The sequence below is a fragment of the Euwallacea fornicatus genome, chromosome 12 (assembly GCF_040115645.1).
Source record: "Euwallacea fornicatus isolate EFF26 chromosome 12, ASM4011564v1, whole genome shotgun sequence".
In the NCBI taxonomy this organism is placed as follows: Eukaryota; Metazoa; Arthropoda; class Insecta; order Coleoptera; family Curculionidae; genus Euwallacea; species Euwallacea fornicatus.
The window spans coordinates 4653962-4667516 of NC_089552.1; the positions used below are offsets into that span (position 1 = coordinate 4653962).

Genomic DNA, 13555 nt, shown 5'->3' on the forward strand with positions numbered 1-13555 from the left:
TAAGAGCATTAAAAGAAAAGCGGACAATACAAATGGAGGAAAAAATCAGTGGTGATCTTGCTGTGTGTCCCTACCTAGTGTGCTTCTACCTACCTAGTGTGCAGCACATCAAACAGCCGACTCACCCGCAATGCTAAATATCACAAACCATAAAATCCGGTATGCCGATGACGTTGCTACAGCGAATTTCTTATAAAACTATCGCTATAGCAGCAACAATACCAGAAGCGTTCCGCCAATCGTCCGAGCATAACCGACTTTTATTTAGAACCGCACGCACTGTGTGCTTTCGTGAAGAATCTAGCTCGAACCTATAAGAAGAGAGTTGAGGAAATTGTATTAAGGCAGTCAGTCGAAGGAACGAAGGTGTTCCTATAGTTGGTGTGCAAGAACTGGTATTCTTCGAAGCGGAATCAGAAGTTAGAAGCGATGATTGGGTTGGCCGGTGTTTTGTGTTTGTGTGCGTTGTTCGGTGAAATCCAGAGCTCCGCCATACCTATGTGGGAGTATTTGAGCAAACAGGAAAAGGTAAGTTTCAGGGAAGATATGTTAGAAAACAGTGTGTCTCACATCAGAGTGTTCAGCACGGAAATCTCGTAAATACTGATAGACAGTCTACCATTTTTTTAAATGGGAGACAAATTGGACGTTCAGGGAGGTAGTGCAGGCATAGTGCAAACATATCTACAAAATTATTTTTAGTTTCTGACTGATTATGAAAAAAAACAAATTTTTGAAATTTTCAAATTAAAAAAAAATCGGTTTTGAAACAAATTTTTATTACAGAATACATTCACTTATGCGCTAGGTTGCTTTCAAATTCTTTTTTGTTTTAATATTTTCATAAAATACACAGGAATCAAAGACGATCATTGTCATACTTTACACGTTACAAAACTTTACAGATTCTTTAGTTTCCGATTGTTCATTTATTATTTTCTGGTATTATAAAATGTTTTCGTTCAAAGTAAACTGGTAAGAAGTCGCAACAAAAGCTGAGAGGAAGAACAAGAAAATTACCTTGTAATGTTATCGGTTAGTGGAAATCCCAAAATGTGGGCATGAATCACCACATATAATGTAAGAATTATGTAGGAACACAAATATAGATTTCCTGGAAGATTCTAGATAACCTCTAAAAATATCTCTAGCCACCTCGTTTTCCGGACATAATCCCATCAGTTTTTTTTTTTGGGGGGGGGGGGAGGGGCTAAATCGAAAATCAAATTGATCAGCATGCTTTTGAGATGGAAAAGGAACTACTATTGACCATGGGAAAAGTTCTTGAAGTCTTCGAGTATATTACAGTAAATTACTTAAAGTTTTAACTGCGGCCATCATGAGATCTTATTTATGTTTAGATAATTGACATTTGTTTTATCAATTTTTGTAATTTAGGTAATATACGATTAGTTCAGGTTAATATTTGCAATAAAAATGATCTTAAAATGGCCAAAAAAACTTTGTGATGCCGTATTATTAAAATGTGTTGATAGTCATTTTTGACCATTGGAATATCGTAGAAACGAACACTTTCACTTTAAATCTTATGAAAAACTCTAATGGAAAAATCATTTAGGCTTTTATCTATCTCGTACCCTAACTTGGGAAGAAAAAATCGAACATTTTAGTGTTCTCAAACTAACTGAAAAAGCAAAAATAATTTTGTAGATTTGATTGCACTGCAACAGTAGTGCCTTGAATGTGCAATTTTTCCCCAATTTCACCAAATTTGTACATAGTACCATTTGGGATAGCCTCACGCCGGACATCCTTATTGGCTACCCATAAAGAAATTCTTGTATACATAGAGTAAAAACAACGTAATATTTCTTAAGATTGAATTCATTCAACTCTAGTGATGAACCAAAATACAACCGGACCCGAAACCGTTATTGGTCTTGTTTGGTTTGTTGCTGATGCTGTGGGTGTGACCGAGCAATGCTTTTGAAGTTTTGCAGATTCTGTGCTGTCTTGTTCTAGATGGCTCGAGCGTTAAATGCTGAACCAGGTGCAGATATCCCCATATCTGAACCTGATTCAGCTTTTGTATCATAAAATGCAAAATCATTGTTTATAAAGCAAAATTTATTAAGATCTAAAATCAGTTTAAATAACTATTTTATATAACCACAGTACCTGTGGTGTTCTGTGTATTAAGTTATTTCATACTAGTGGTACTACATTTTTGCAGGTAATAATAACTTGAATACTATAATTTGTACCTACCTACTTATTATCTAAATGTTTCTTGCCTCTCCTGTAATAACTTTGATCTTAATTTTTCAATAATTAAACTAACACGAATTAAACGCACCTTTAATTTGAAAATAATTATCCCATACAATTACTCCTGTCTCCTTCTGATGCATTTTAAATGTTTTTAGTCTGCCCAAGCCGGTGTCATTGAATTTATAAATAGTATTTTTATAGGCGCTCCTTTTTGTAAGGGTAACGAATGGTATGAACCGAAGCAAGAAGACCATTATACACCTTTAGTAAGTAACACGATTGGCAAGGTTACTTGACCGGCGGGGGCGCGGCGTCGGTGCTTCCCGGGTGGTACTAGGGGAATCAATCCCCGCTAATGATAATTGGAATAGTCATAGCCTGCTTCCCATCGCATTCCCGTACGCCATCTCAAACACAGGAATGATCAATACATACATTTAATTGTCAAGGGGTACCACCTAAGTTTTTCTAAAAGAGTTCTTAATACTACTTCTAAAGTTTAACTTAGGAAACTTTTTAATCATTTACAAGAGTAGGAGAGTTGGGTAAGCTCCTGAACCTTAAAACTATTTCTACAAACGTCCTTAATTTTACATTCCTTACTCTATCCTGTTAACAGTTCTTGCGTAGTTCTCGGAGTGAGGCTCCTTTCCCGCCTTTTCTCGAGGTCGCGGCGGTGGGAATAAGAGATCTAATGATCCCCCCCAATGATGTACTGATGGCGGGAGTTACGCGGTAAGACACTTTTCACGATCGGCGTTAGCTCACCTAAACTCACTTTTCTCTCTCGGCTTTACACGGCCGGCGATGTCGTACTCTCTTTTGCCCCGTTCCTAATTCGCCGGGTGGCAAACTTGTAAAAGAAATCAAAACAAGAGAGCTTTTCCGAGAACCAAAAACAAGCAAGCTTTTTCAGAGTCAGCAAAAGAACAACCCTCTTACAAAAACTTGCCTGTTCTTAAATCCTGCCTCTTCAAGGAACACCCATAGGAGGATCCCGACTCTACGCTTTTTTCCGCTCTTTTTGCCGTATTAAGGCATAGCGCTTTAATGCCTAGATTGAGCCTTGTACGTATTATCGGTACGTGTAATTGCACCATGATTTTGGTTCCGACAAAGGCTATTGCTGGGAATTCCAACATTTGGTTCGTCCCTCATCTGGGAATAACGGTTGGAAAAACCCAGGGTTTGTCGGAAATCATGGTGCAGATTGGGAAGCCCATGGGCGTACCACGAGAGTATTTTGCCCGACCGTTTTCTGTTGCTTATATTATTAAAATAATATCTAACTATATTTACGAAGTCTTAACCTAGTCTTACAAGAAATTAGGGAAAACCCTGAGTGTTACCCCTTTTATTGTTTTGGATGGCAGACGGGTTTTTTTGTTTTTTTTTTAAGGGGGGAACGGTTCCTCCACAACATAAGTCTAGAGACTCTTTGGGTTTAGAAAATAACCGGGATGCCTAGGGGTATTTTATTAAAATTTGGGTGCATAATTTTCAGTAACTAAATGTCTCACTAATTGAAATTTAGTACGAGGTGCTTTTCGCTCGATATTAATTTCCAATAGACCCCATTGTCATTATGTTCTTATTCGTAATTTTCTATTGGACTCAAATCTGGAGAATCAATCCATAGCCATAAATCTGTTATCTTCTAGCCAAGTTTATATGTACTGGCAAGCATGACATCGAGCTGCGTGTTGTAATCTCCATCTTCCTGCATGCGTGGTATAAACTATTGGGACATATTTAAACTGGAACAGTAGCATGCATTATCTACTCTGCCATTGCCAATGCGCAGTAAAATGACGTCCCGATGATGTCCCATCCGAGATGATGATTTTGAGTGGAAACCTTGACCTTGCTACCATAAATCTACTTCTGCTACCTCGTCCATTTGGAAACGTCTTTCATTCGTGACAAAAACAAATTGTTTTGTCACCTAGAAGTCGACACTATCTACCTTACCATTACCAATGCGAAGTCCAGTGTCTTGATCCACCTTGAATTTTTTCATCGCAACGAAGATTTTGATACCATGATTTTTGGAACACCCTATATAACAAAATTTAAAAAATCCGAATACTTTCTACTATGCTACCGACTAATAAACTATCACGTACAAGCACAAACATTCGGGTTTTTGTTTCTGCGCCTTAATGGATCGAATAGAAAGCCTCAGGTAGACCTTAGGTGTAGGTATAAAAACAACTTGTTCAAGATACTAAAATTTAACGAGCTTCTGGTCTTGTCCTTGCTACCTACTTTAGTCTATAGAGCCGCAAATAATCTTTTCGGGCTGGACAATCACTCTATATGAATATAAACAATCTTGATAGTAATCATAAATCGCCTATCAATATTTTTTTATGTTCACCTCGTGCTTGTTACGGATTGAGATAAAAAGTCGAACTTTCGCTTAAAATTGTTTATACGCATTGCGGGAATACGTTTAGTCTCTCTTTTTGTCCATGCCCTCATTTCATGACCCCCTAGGCTCAATTGGTTAATTTGGAAAAATAAATCTTAAGATAATCTCGGCTTAAGCCTAACATTTACAATCGATGACCCTAAGCACTGGTTAGCAGCGTTCCTGGATGGTAATCTGCCTTTCGTATCTTAAATCTTTATCAGGTATCTTCAGATCATCTTTCATAATCCTGCAAGTCGTCAGATTAATTTTCCTAAAGTAAAGGTAATCTCTTTCTATGGAGGCATGAATGACTGAATTGCCTTGAGTTTCTATCGGTTAAACCTAAGTAACCGTTCAAATAAGTTTTTTTTTATTAGTTAAACATGAGGAAACTGGTAAATTTTAGATTTCGTTTCTAGATTGGCCGACCTATACCGCTTCAGAAATCTCATTACTACACATGACATGAATTTGTTGTGCCATTAGTACCTCAGTCACCTCATTAATTTGATAATAACTTTAATTAGGGCTCATTCAACCTTAACAAAACCTTTTTGGTGTGCAGCATTTCTGTTAAATCTCATAAACAACTCCGACTGATTTCAAAATCTTGCACAAAATTTTCAAAGACCATCAAGGCTAAAACTTAATCAAGAAAATTTCAAGCTGTTTTTCTCATTTTTGACCTTATCATCCATTTGTCTTTCTAAGTTGTTCTGAATCTTGTCCATCAATAGCTTTTGAGATCTTCTGAACTAACTGTCATTCTATAACTGAATAAATTATTTCTTTTTATTTTATTGACATTAGCAAACTCCAAAGCTTGCAACTTCATCTTTTTTGGGTGCCCTGTACAATTATATTTAAATTAATCGCACTGTCATTGATGAGCAGAGAGGGTTGATGATCTGATCATCTTTTAATTTTGGTACGTTCATAAAATGCAAGATCAGATCGAAGGAAGTCCATGGGAACAATCACTCATTTGCAACAGTCTTTTAAATCTTTCCTGAACACGGATTTGAAGATCCGCCAAGAGCTAAAATTTATTCAAAACTTGGAGAGTACCTGAAATAATTTCTCTAACGTTGTGAACAGTTTTTATGACGTTATTAAAACGTTTTTGCATAAATAACTGTAAAACGAGTAATAATATTTCTAAGCAAAGCAAGAATTTATTAAATCGTCAAGATCAAGTATACTTAATTTACAATAATAATGTGAAGATAGTACTGGTTGGTACTGATTTTGGTGTTGGTGTTGGTCATTGCGACACACTTGATTACTGTTTTCCAATTTTACAAGTCACACAGATAGTATTCATCATTATTAAATTAAATAACTTTGCTTACTGAAAACCCTATTATACATGTATGATTTACAATACCCGATTCGATAATGTTACCCAAATATAATTCTTATGACGATGTCATTGATTAAGTTAAGAATATAATAATTTTTAAGTTCAGTTAAGTATCCCAATCTCTTCTAAAAATTTTATTTCTTTCAAATTCACTTCTGTTATTCACTCCAAAATGTAATTTTTGTTGGCGACCCAAAGAACCTTAATACCTAAATCAAATACATAACGCCCCTGATTTAAATCCAATAGCTTGAGCAATTTTTTCACATTTTCTACCGACTCACAGTTTAATGTCAACAATGTTGCAAATTGGTACTGCCTGTGGTTCCCAGGTACGAATTTATACCCTTTCTTTACAGCGTGTCCAATGTGTTTAAATAACAAATAAGAAATAATTGCGCTGTTCTTATGTTTTCAACAGTCGTCAGAATCTACTTAAATGACCCTTTTCATGAAGCGTTCATTGTGTTATTGAGAAGGTCACTTATTTTCGTACAATTTCAATGACCCGCACTCGTGATGATAACCCTATCCATTGATGTTTACACGGTATCAAAATTAAGTACCACTTCTGTTGCAAACAACTGAAACTTCGTTGTTGAAGAGAAAGCAGCGACCTCGTTGGTACCACCTGACGCCTGCGAAAAAAACAATTTTTAATAACTTTCTATGGTGTGCAGGGTCATATGCAGGTTTATGCTCTTCTATAACTTTCTTTATGACCTTTTCCTGATGAAATTTGTTATATGTTAATGTACCCAATTCCTCCGATGCAATCTCCTGCCAGCTCCATTGCATACAAAAAAATCACTAGCTGACATATAAAACATAGCTACGCATAAAAATACAATGCAAATGGGTTACCGGACACACCTTTGACAGACTGAGCCATTTAGTTATATAAACCTGCCATTAAAATCGTATCATGATCGCGGCATTTGATTATATAACGAAATTTGTATTTAAATCAAGGTATTAATATTACAAAGCCAATTACAAGTACCACTGTCTTGTCAGGGGACATGCATGCAGCATAAAATATCGAGCAGCATGAAAAAATCGGCCATGTTGACTTTTCCTATGCTCCGCTCAAGAATTATTACATTCCAGGCGTATGGCCATTGCCCATATAAATTCAAGAGAGGTTGAGTCATAACGCACCTCGTTGCAGAAGATGCAATTGCATGCGTGCTCTGTCAGTCAGTGCGGTAATTTCACATTGTTTTGATTCATTATTCAAGGACTATCATGTAACTAGCTACAGGACAATCCTTATTTGGGAGAGGATTGTGTGCACACACCCTGTAATTGTTTTTCGATTACCAACATTCGAGCTGATTAATCATCAGTGCATTATATCACTTGTGTGTAACAGTGATTGTGATTCCCGTCAGGCTGCACTTTAACGTCATTTGGTGTAGAAAAACCCGATGTTCATATGTTTGATCAAATAAATATTTTCGTTTTCTCTTTTAAAGCCGGTCGAGAAGCGAGGGTTAAAATTGGTCTATTCTCTGTAATGTGCCCTTTTCAAAACACTCCGTCACAGAATTCACGTGAATGTTTAACAAAATTCACCTTTTCGTTATTCCTTTTCAAATTGTTGTGCACCATGTGTGTGCATCTACTACCGTTTACGAAATTTCAATGCTGGTTTTTCTTATCTTGAACAAACTGCATAAATAAAAGATCGTTACCATTATTTACCACCGCAAATGGCCTTGCGATGGTAACTAAATCTCATTAAAACTGTTCTAATTGTTTTTTCTTCATCTAAGCAAAAATTTAAATATCTGAAGATTCATCATCTTCATCGTTCCTTAATCCTTGAGAAGCATGTGGAAAGATCTGTAGGTATTTGATGTGTCACTTATTCATAGCATCTGAATCTGATTTTCGTCGGTACTCTTCTTTGTGGTTTTACTTCGGGGAGTTCTGAAAAGCTTTAGAGTATAATCTAAGTTTCTTTCGGTATCCTTGATGATGCTGCATTTCTTGCATAAAGTACGTTAAGTTAATAGTTACCTACATCCCTAGCCGTTGCTACGTTATCATTTTATTTCTTTCAAAGCAAATTAGACATAAGAAAACCACTTAATTTCTCATAGAGTGTTGAGTTAAATACTGCGATTCTCGACAATAACGACCTTCGAAAAACCAACATATTTTATGAACTATTTTCCCCCAATATCTCAGACCTCACTTAGCATGTGGCAACATTTAAAAAGTATATAGGAGGTATATGGAACTACATAAAATTCGTTCCGATATAAAAATACGATCAGGTTCATTTAGCATTTCGCTTTTGTGCCTCAGAGCGATCATGTATAAAGCACCACAGAACACCTCGTAACAAATTTGATTTCAACGATATCAACTTTTATTTACTTCCCTGATACTGACACCTAACTGAAATCTGCGGCTTAATAATAACACAATCGACTTTCCCTGATGATGGTGTGCCGAAACGCTTTCTTCCCTAGAAAGCATTCGGCGGATTTCTCAAGGCAATGCTTTCAAGGCATGCATTTGAATAAAACTCATTAAACCGCATAATATATTGTTTTCCGCACATTTTTCCTGAAATCCCAGAGAAAAAACCCGCTTGCAGTTAGGTAACTTGAATAATCATTCTAATGCATTCTCTATGGTAGACGTATGTTAATAACAGGTTTCAAGTTGCAGTAGCTAATACTAATAACAGTTTTACTTATTTTTAATACGGTAGGAAAACCAATGGAAAGTAGTTTTATGTGCCATTAACAGTAACTAAAGGTTACTGTTATAGGGATTGAGCTCATTTATTATCAGTTCTAATTACTATTTCATCATGTCCAGGTTCATGAATAACTGTTACATAACGCACAGTTTTACACAGTTAGGTATTTATTGACGACGGTTTTTCTCTTCCAGACTTCGTACATTTACTCCCTGTTTGCCAACCAAGTGGATAAATTCTGCGATGGCTCCAATGTACCCTTCTGCAGCAGGCAGCTCTTGAAATTTGGCCTTGGTACCCTGAAAAACATGGACGAAGATAGACTCGATGCAATGGATCCCTACCAAAGAGAGGCCAACAGCATCAGTAAGTACTTAAACTGATAGATCTCGATACTGCAAAACAAATTTTGAAATATGCTTTGAAATGTGGCACTTGCCTTTTGGCTGATAAAATAAGTGTTTTTCGGGGTGTCCCTCTTACAACGTCGGATAATATTTATTTTATGCAAATATAACGCATCAAGGTTACTCCATAAGTAAATTGCATTTGCTCGGTGAAATACTGACAAAAATCATGGTGACGAAACCCACTTTTGCATGAAATGTCAGCAATGGTGACGACTTGACTTTGATAGCGGACTTTCTGAATCAATGCTAAAAAAACTATGGCTAAGTAAAGAAGGGCAGCTATTGTTGAAAGTTCACATAACTAACCCAAATTCCCATTTTAACGGCTCAAACCAAAGAGAAAGGTATGGTTTCTTACAGTAGGTAGGTCATAGATGAACGACGTTTATGTATGAAATGACGAAAAATGAGGCGGCACTCGCCATCTTAATGATCATGTCAGGACCGCTGAAGGTTATTAGACAAACGAAATCGTGAACTTTGAGAGAACACAATTCACGAGTTGACCATAACGTGCTTCGTGAATCGACCGAAAGCAAATATTTACGAGACTGGGGTATAATCAATGCATTGAGCATCGAGTCATTGTAAATTAATGGTATTGATCATTTAAGTAGATGCAGTGGGAGTCATCAAGGTATTATAGATACATGAAAAATTAGTCATGACAGACATGAAATATCTAAGTGTAAAAGCTATTTTTACATTTAGTTCAAGGCATCATCTTACATCAGGCTTTCTAAAAAAAATTTACCGGCAAGTAGTGAGTAGCAAAAACATAAATGAAAAAAAGTATATTTTGTTGTGACTAAAACACCTTCTTAATACGACACTTCTCAAACAAAAAAGACATTTTGTTCCTACAAGCCAAAGGCACAAGGTCTCACACATATGATGTGTAATGTTCTCGTGAGACACTATGCTTCACAAATATGATAAGCAATTTTCTCATGAGACCAATACGTTACGAGTGTGATAAGTAATTTTTTCGTGAGGCACAATATATTGCGAGTGTGACAAGTAATTTTCACACATATTTCACACTTCACTTTTTTTAAGACTGCAAATACCATGAAAAATTTTTTGAAATCTATAACTTTGTGAAACGAGTGTTGATGAGATTCTCTGATACGTGCAAAAATAATATGGCACGAGTGAAACAACATAACATTTCCTAATGAGTTTCATAAATGATTCTTTGTAATTTTGCTGCACAGTCAGAAGGAAAAAACACAGAAATTTGAAGTTACTCAAATTGTACTGGTTATATCTGAAATATAAAACTAGCAATCGCTATTGTTATCGGTCCCATATTTCTTAACTGACTTACAAAATTAAGGTGATAAAAATTCATAATTTTCTTATAAGAATTAAACGGTGTACATGGAACAAAGAAAAGAAAAAAAGCGTCTTATTATTTTTTGTTTTTCTCTCATTGGTTTAAATCTTTTAATACAAATAATTTTAAAATTGGCTCCCCTCTATTCAGCTTTTTCTCAACTTTTGATTACAGGCAAATTAACCAAATAATTTACGTTGTAATTTTTTCCGATCTTTTGTAACATTTCTACCAGAAAAACTGGTCAAATTCTGAGACCAATAATGTGACATGAGATAAGAATCTGGTCAGTCATTTAGTCAGGGTCAACGGGTAACGTCAGCCGAACGAAAAATTAGAACCCACGATTATTGGTATCATCCAAGGTTTTGACGTTCCTTATAGACCACATAGTTTAAAAAGTAGACTACTATTGATGGCATACCAAAACATGTCACATCAAACATCAACAAAATGAAAAAGCTGTAATTATATGTAATTTTCCGTTCAGCTCTACTACCTAACATTACTACAATACATTTCCGGCTATACACTAGCACCAAGAAGGTGAAACCAAGCCACCCTGTATATGAGGTGGGCAGGCAAACAAGAACTTACGTAGAAAAAAATACGTGAAAATATATTGGCCACAATTAATACATCCATCACACTGACTAAACAGTAGAGACTGAAAATAATACCTTCAGTGGAGTTAATATCCTCAGTAACAGAAGCTGTCTGTTATAGCTTGTGAGCATATACAGTATGTTCCCGAAAAAGTCAAACGACCCTTAAAAAAATTTTTTTTTAATTAGAGTGTTTTTTTATTTGGTCGTGCTTAATTCAAGACTAATTCAAAATACTATTCCTGTCGAAATAAACATGTATTGTTTATTATTAGATTTTATATTATTTTTCAACTTGTAAACTATATTTCTTGAAAATATGGCGAATGCAAAATTTATCTACACTCTGACACAGTTGAGTACAATTAAATTTTTATCGAAACCTATGAGCTTCAAATGCATTTCTAATTTATTTTATAAATATCTTACCATTTATTGATTATTACAGTTTATGAGCACATATAGCGTGTATCCGGATAGGTGAAACAAATTATGTATAATTTTTAAAAAATCTCAAATTAAAATTCCTTTTTTTATGTGTGACCTTGCTTGATTAAAGACTATTTACCACCATGATAACTTGTAAAATGAGCATGTATTTTATTTTGTATTGCTGCCTAATTCGTAAATCATTTTTCTTGAAAATATGATTTCACATATATCTACTAGTACTACTGTAACTAACACAGTTGGATGCAAATGGGTATTTATCGAAATCTACCAGTCTCAAATCTGTTTCCATCGCTTTTCATAAACTTTTAACTCTTTATTAATCATTTTATGAGCATTATGAGCATATACAGTATTTCCCAGGATAGGTGAAATAGCTCTTGTAGAAGCCAAAAAAATCTAAAAAATTTTTTATGTTAACACGTCAATGACTGTTATATCTATTACTGTAACATTCTCATGACCCCGCACTCCACGATGGTGTTATTAAAGAACATTTTTGAACCTACCAAATCCATCTAAATAACAAGTCTATTTGTGAGCACATTTCGATGGTGTACAAACACCTTGACTTTTGATTATTCACCTACCATCCAAAATAATAAATCAATTAATAACAATGATTCTTAATGAATTCAAGGAACTTTTAACATCTTTTTCGACAATAATATGGCGTGCATCGCCAAATAATGGTCGCCCACAAAAGACGATCTTTATTATGAAAAATATACGTTTGTTGTGTGACTCAATTAGGTTGGTCATGTAAATAATTGTTGTTTTTCTTGTTTAAGTTTGGGAAACTCTAATGGAAGGCCATCGATTCCAAAACACCACACCAAAACCCGAGAAAAAAGCGATGAAATCCAAGCCCAACTCCTATGAGGATGACTCCTTCTCTGACTACGAGGACTATGGAGTTCAGAACTCGGGTGTTGCCCGGTTGGACAATGTTTATGTTCTCCCTCCTCCGAAGGACTTTGTCATTAATGTGGCTGACAAGGAGCCTCAATACGTGGAAGAGGTCACTGAAGGCTCTGGAAGTGTCGATATCCTCAAAACCCCTGATGGTAAAGGAGTGTTCAACAGGTTCCAGAACCAATTTCGCCCAATAGATGTGACAACGGAGAAAGTTGCTTCCAGCACCAAAAAGCCTCTCCTCAATGGGGAGGCACATTACATTCATAACCCACTAGAGGGTCCTTTGGTAATTCGGGTTTACCCCGATGGGACTCCAGTGAAGGAGAGCACGAAGACTCCTCAAGATTACGATTTGAGGCAGTACAAGCTCCAGCATGTTAAAATCCCCAAACTTTAAGCAGAACTATGGAAATGGTCCGTAAACTGTGCCAAACAATTTTTTAGTGCTGACCAGAGCACTTGGTGGTGATTATAAGTGCAAATAAGCTCTGTTTGAAGAATGAACGGAAGTTATGAGGATTTGGGTTTGATTCAGGACCGTTAGTGTGAAAACCACACAACGTTCTTGACTTAAATCAAGAGTTTGTGATATTATGAATCATAATTATTTATTTTTGTATTGTCCCTTATACGGCAATAAGGTATATGTATACTTTACCGCAAGGATGAATGTGCAGATGCGTGTCATAATTTATTAAATGAGTGTTTGTGTGTCGTGTGCCCATGAACCCATGGGCTTCGTGGGTGAATGTAGGTATAATACTTTGTAATTTAGTATCCTATTTTAAGAATTTACTGAACGTTTAATGCAGAGGTTCTATTATTTCTTCAATTCGAAATACAGGTTTATAAAATATTGACCGCAAGTAATTTTATTGCCAATCCCTTGTTTGCAGCAATTACTTTTGGGTTTTAGATGCCAAACAACTGTTAAAAATATACGAAAATTAAATCAATTAAATTTCCACGTACTCAAATTACCCAACCTTTACGGGTTTAGGATAATTACGAAATTTTTAAATTTATGTGTCATCAAATAAGAAAGTTATAAGTCGCTGTGGTCGTGTAACGGTGCCAAAATAAATTAATTTTATGATTGGTTA

At 35.7% G+C, this 13555-nt stretch overlaps 1 protein-coding gene across 1 annotated transcript; it reads left to right on the top strand.

The window, feature by feature from the left end:
- The first annotated feature begins 204 nt into the window (after window positions 1-204).
- Window positions 205-13312, top strand: Reg-5 (Rhythmically expressed gene 5). Its single transcript, XM_066288495.1, has 3 exons — window positions 205-528; window positions 8925-9096; window positions 12326-13312. Exons 1-3 carry the CDS (start codon window positions 430-432, stop codon window positions 12847-12849), a joined length of 795 nt encoding a protein of 264 aa, XP_066144592.1. The 5' UTR covers window positions 205-429; the 3' UTR covers window positions 12850-13312.
- The last annotated feature ends 243 nt before the right edge of the window (window positions 13313-13555 follow it).

Coding starts and splice junctions, on each gene's coding strand:
- Reg-5 (XM_066288495.1), top strand. CDS start 430: ATGATTGGGTTGGCCGGTGTTTTGTGTTTGTGTGCGTTGTTCGGTGAA. Junction 529..8,924: donor ATTTGAGCAAACAGGAAAAG/GTAAGTTTCAGG, acceptor TTTCTCTTCCAG/ACTTCGTACATTTACTCCCT. Junction 9,097..12,325: donor AAGAGAGGCCAACAGCATCA/GTAAGTACTTAA, acceptor TTCTTGTTTAAG/TTTGGGAAACTCTAATGGAA.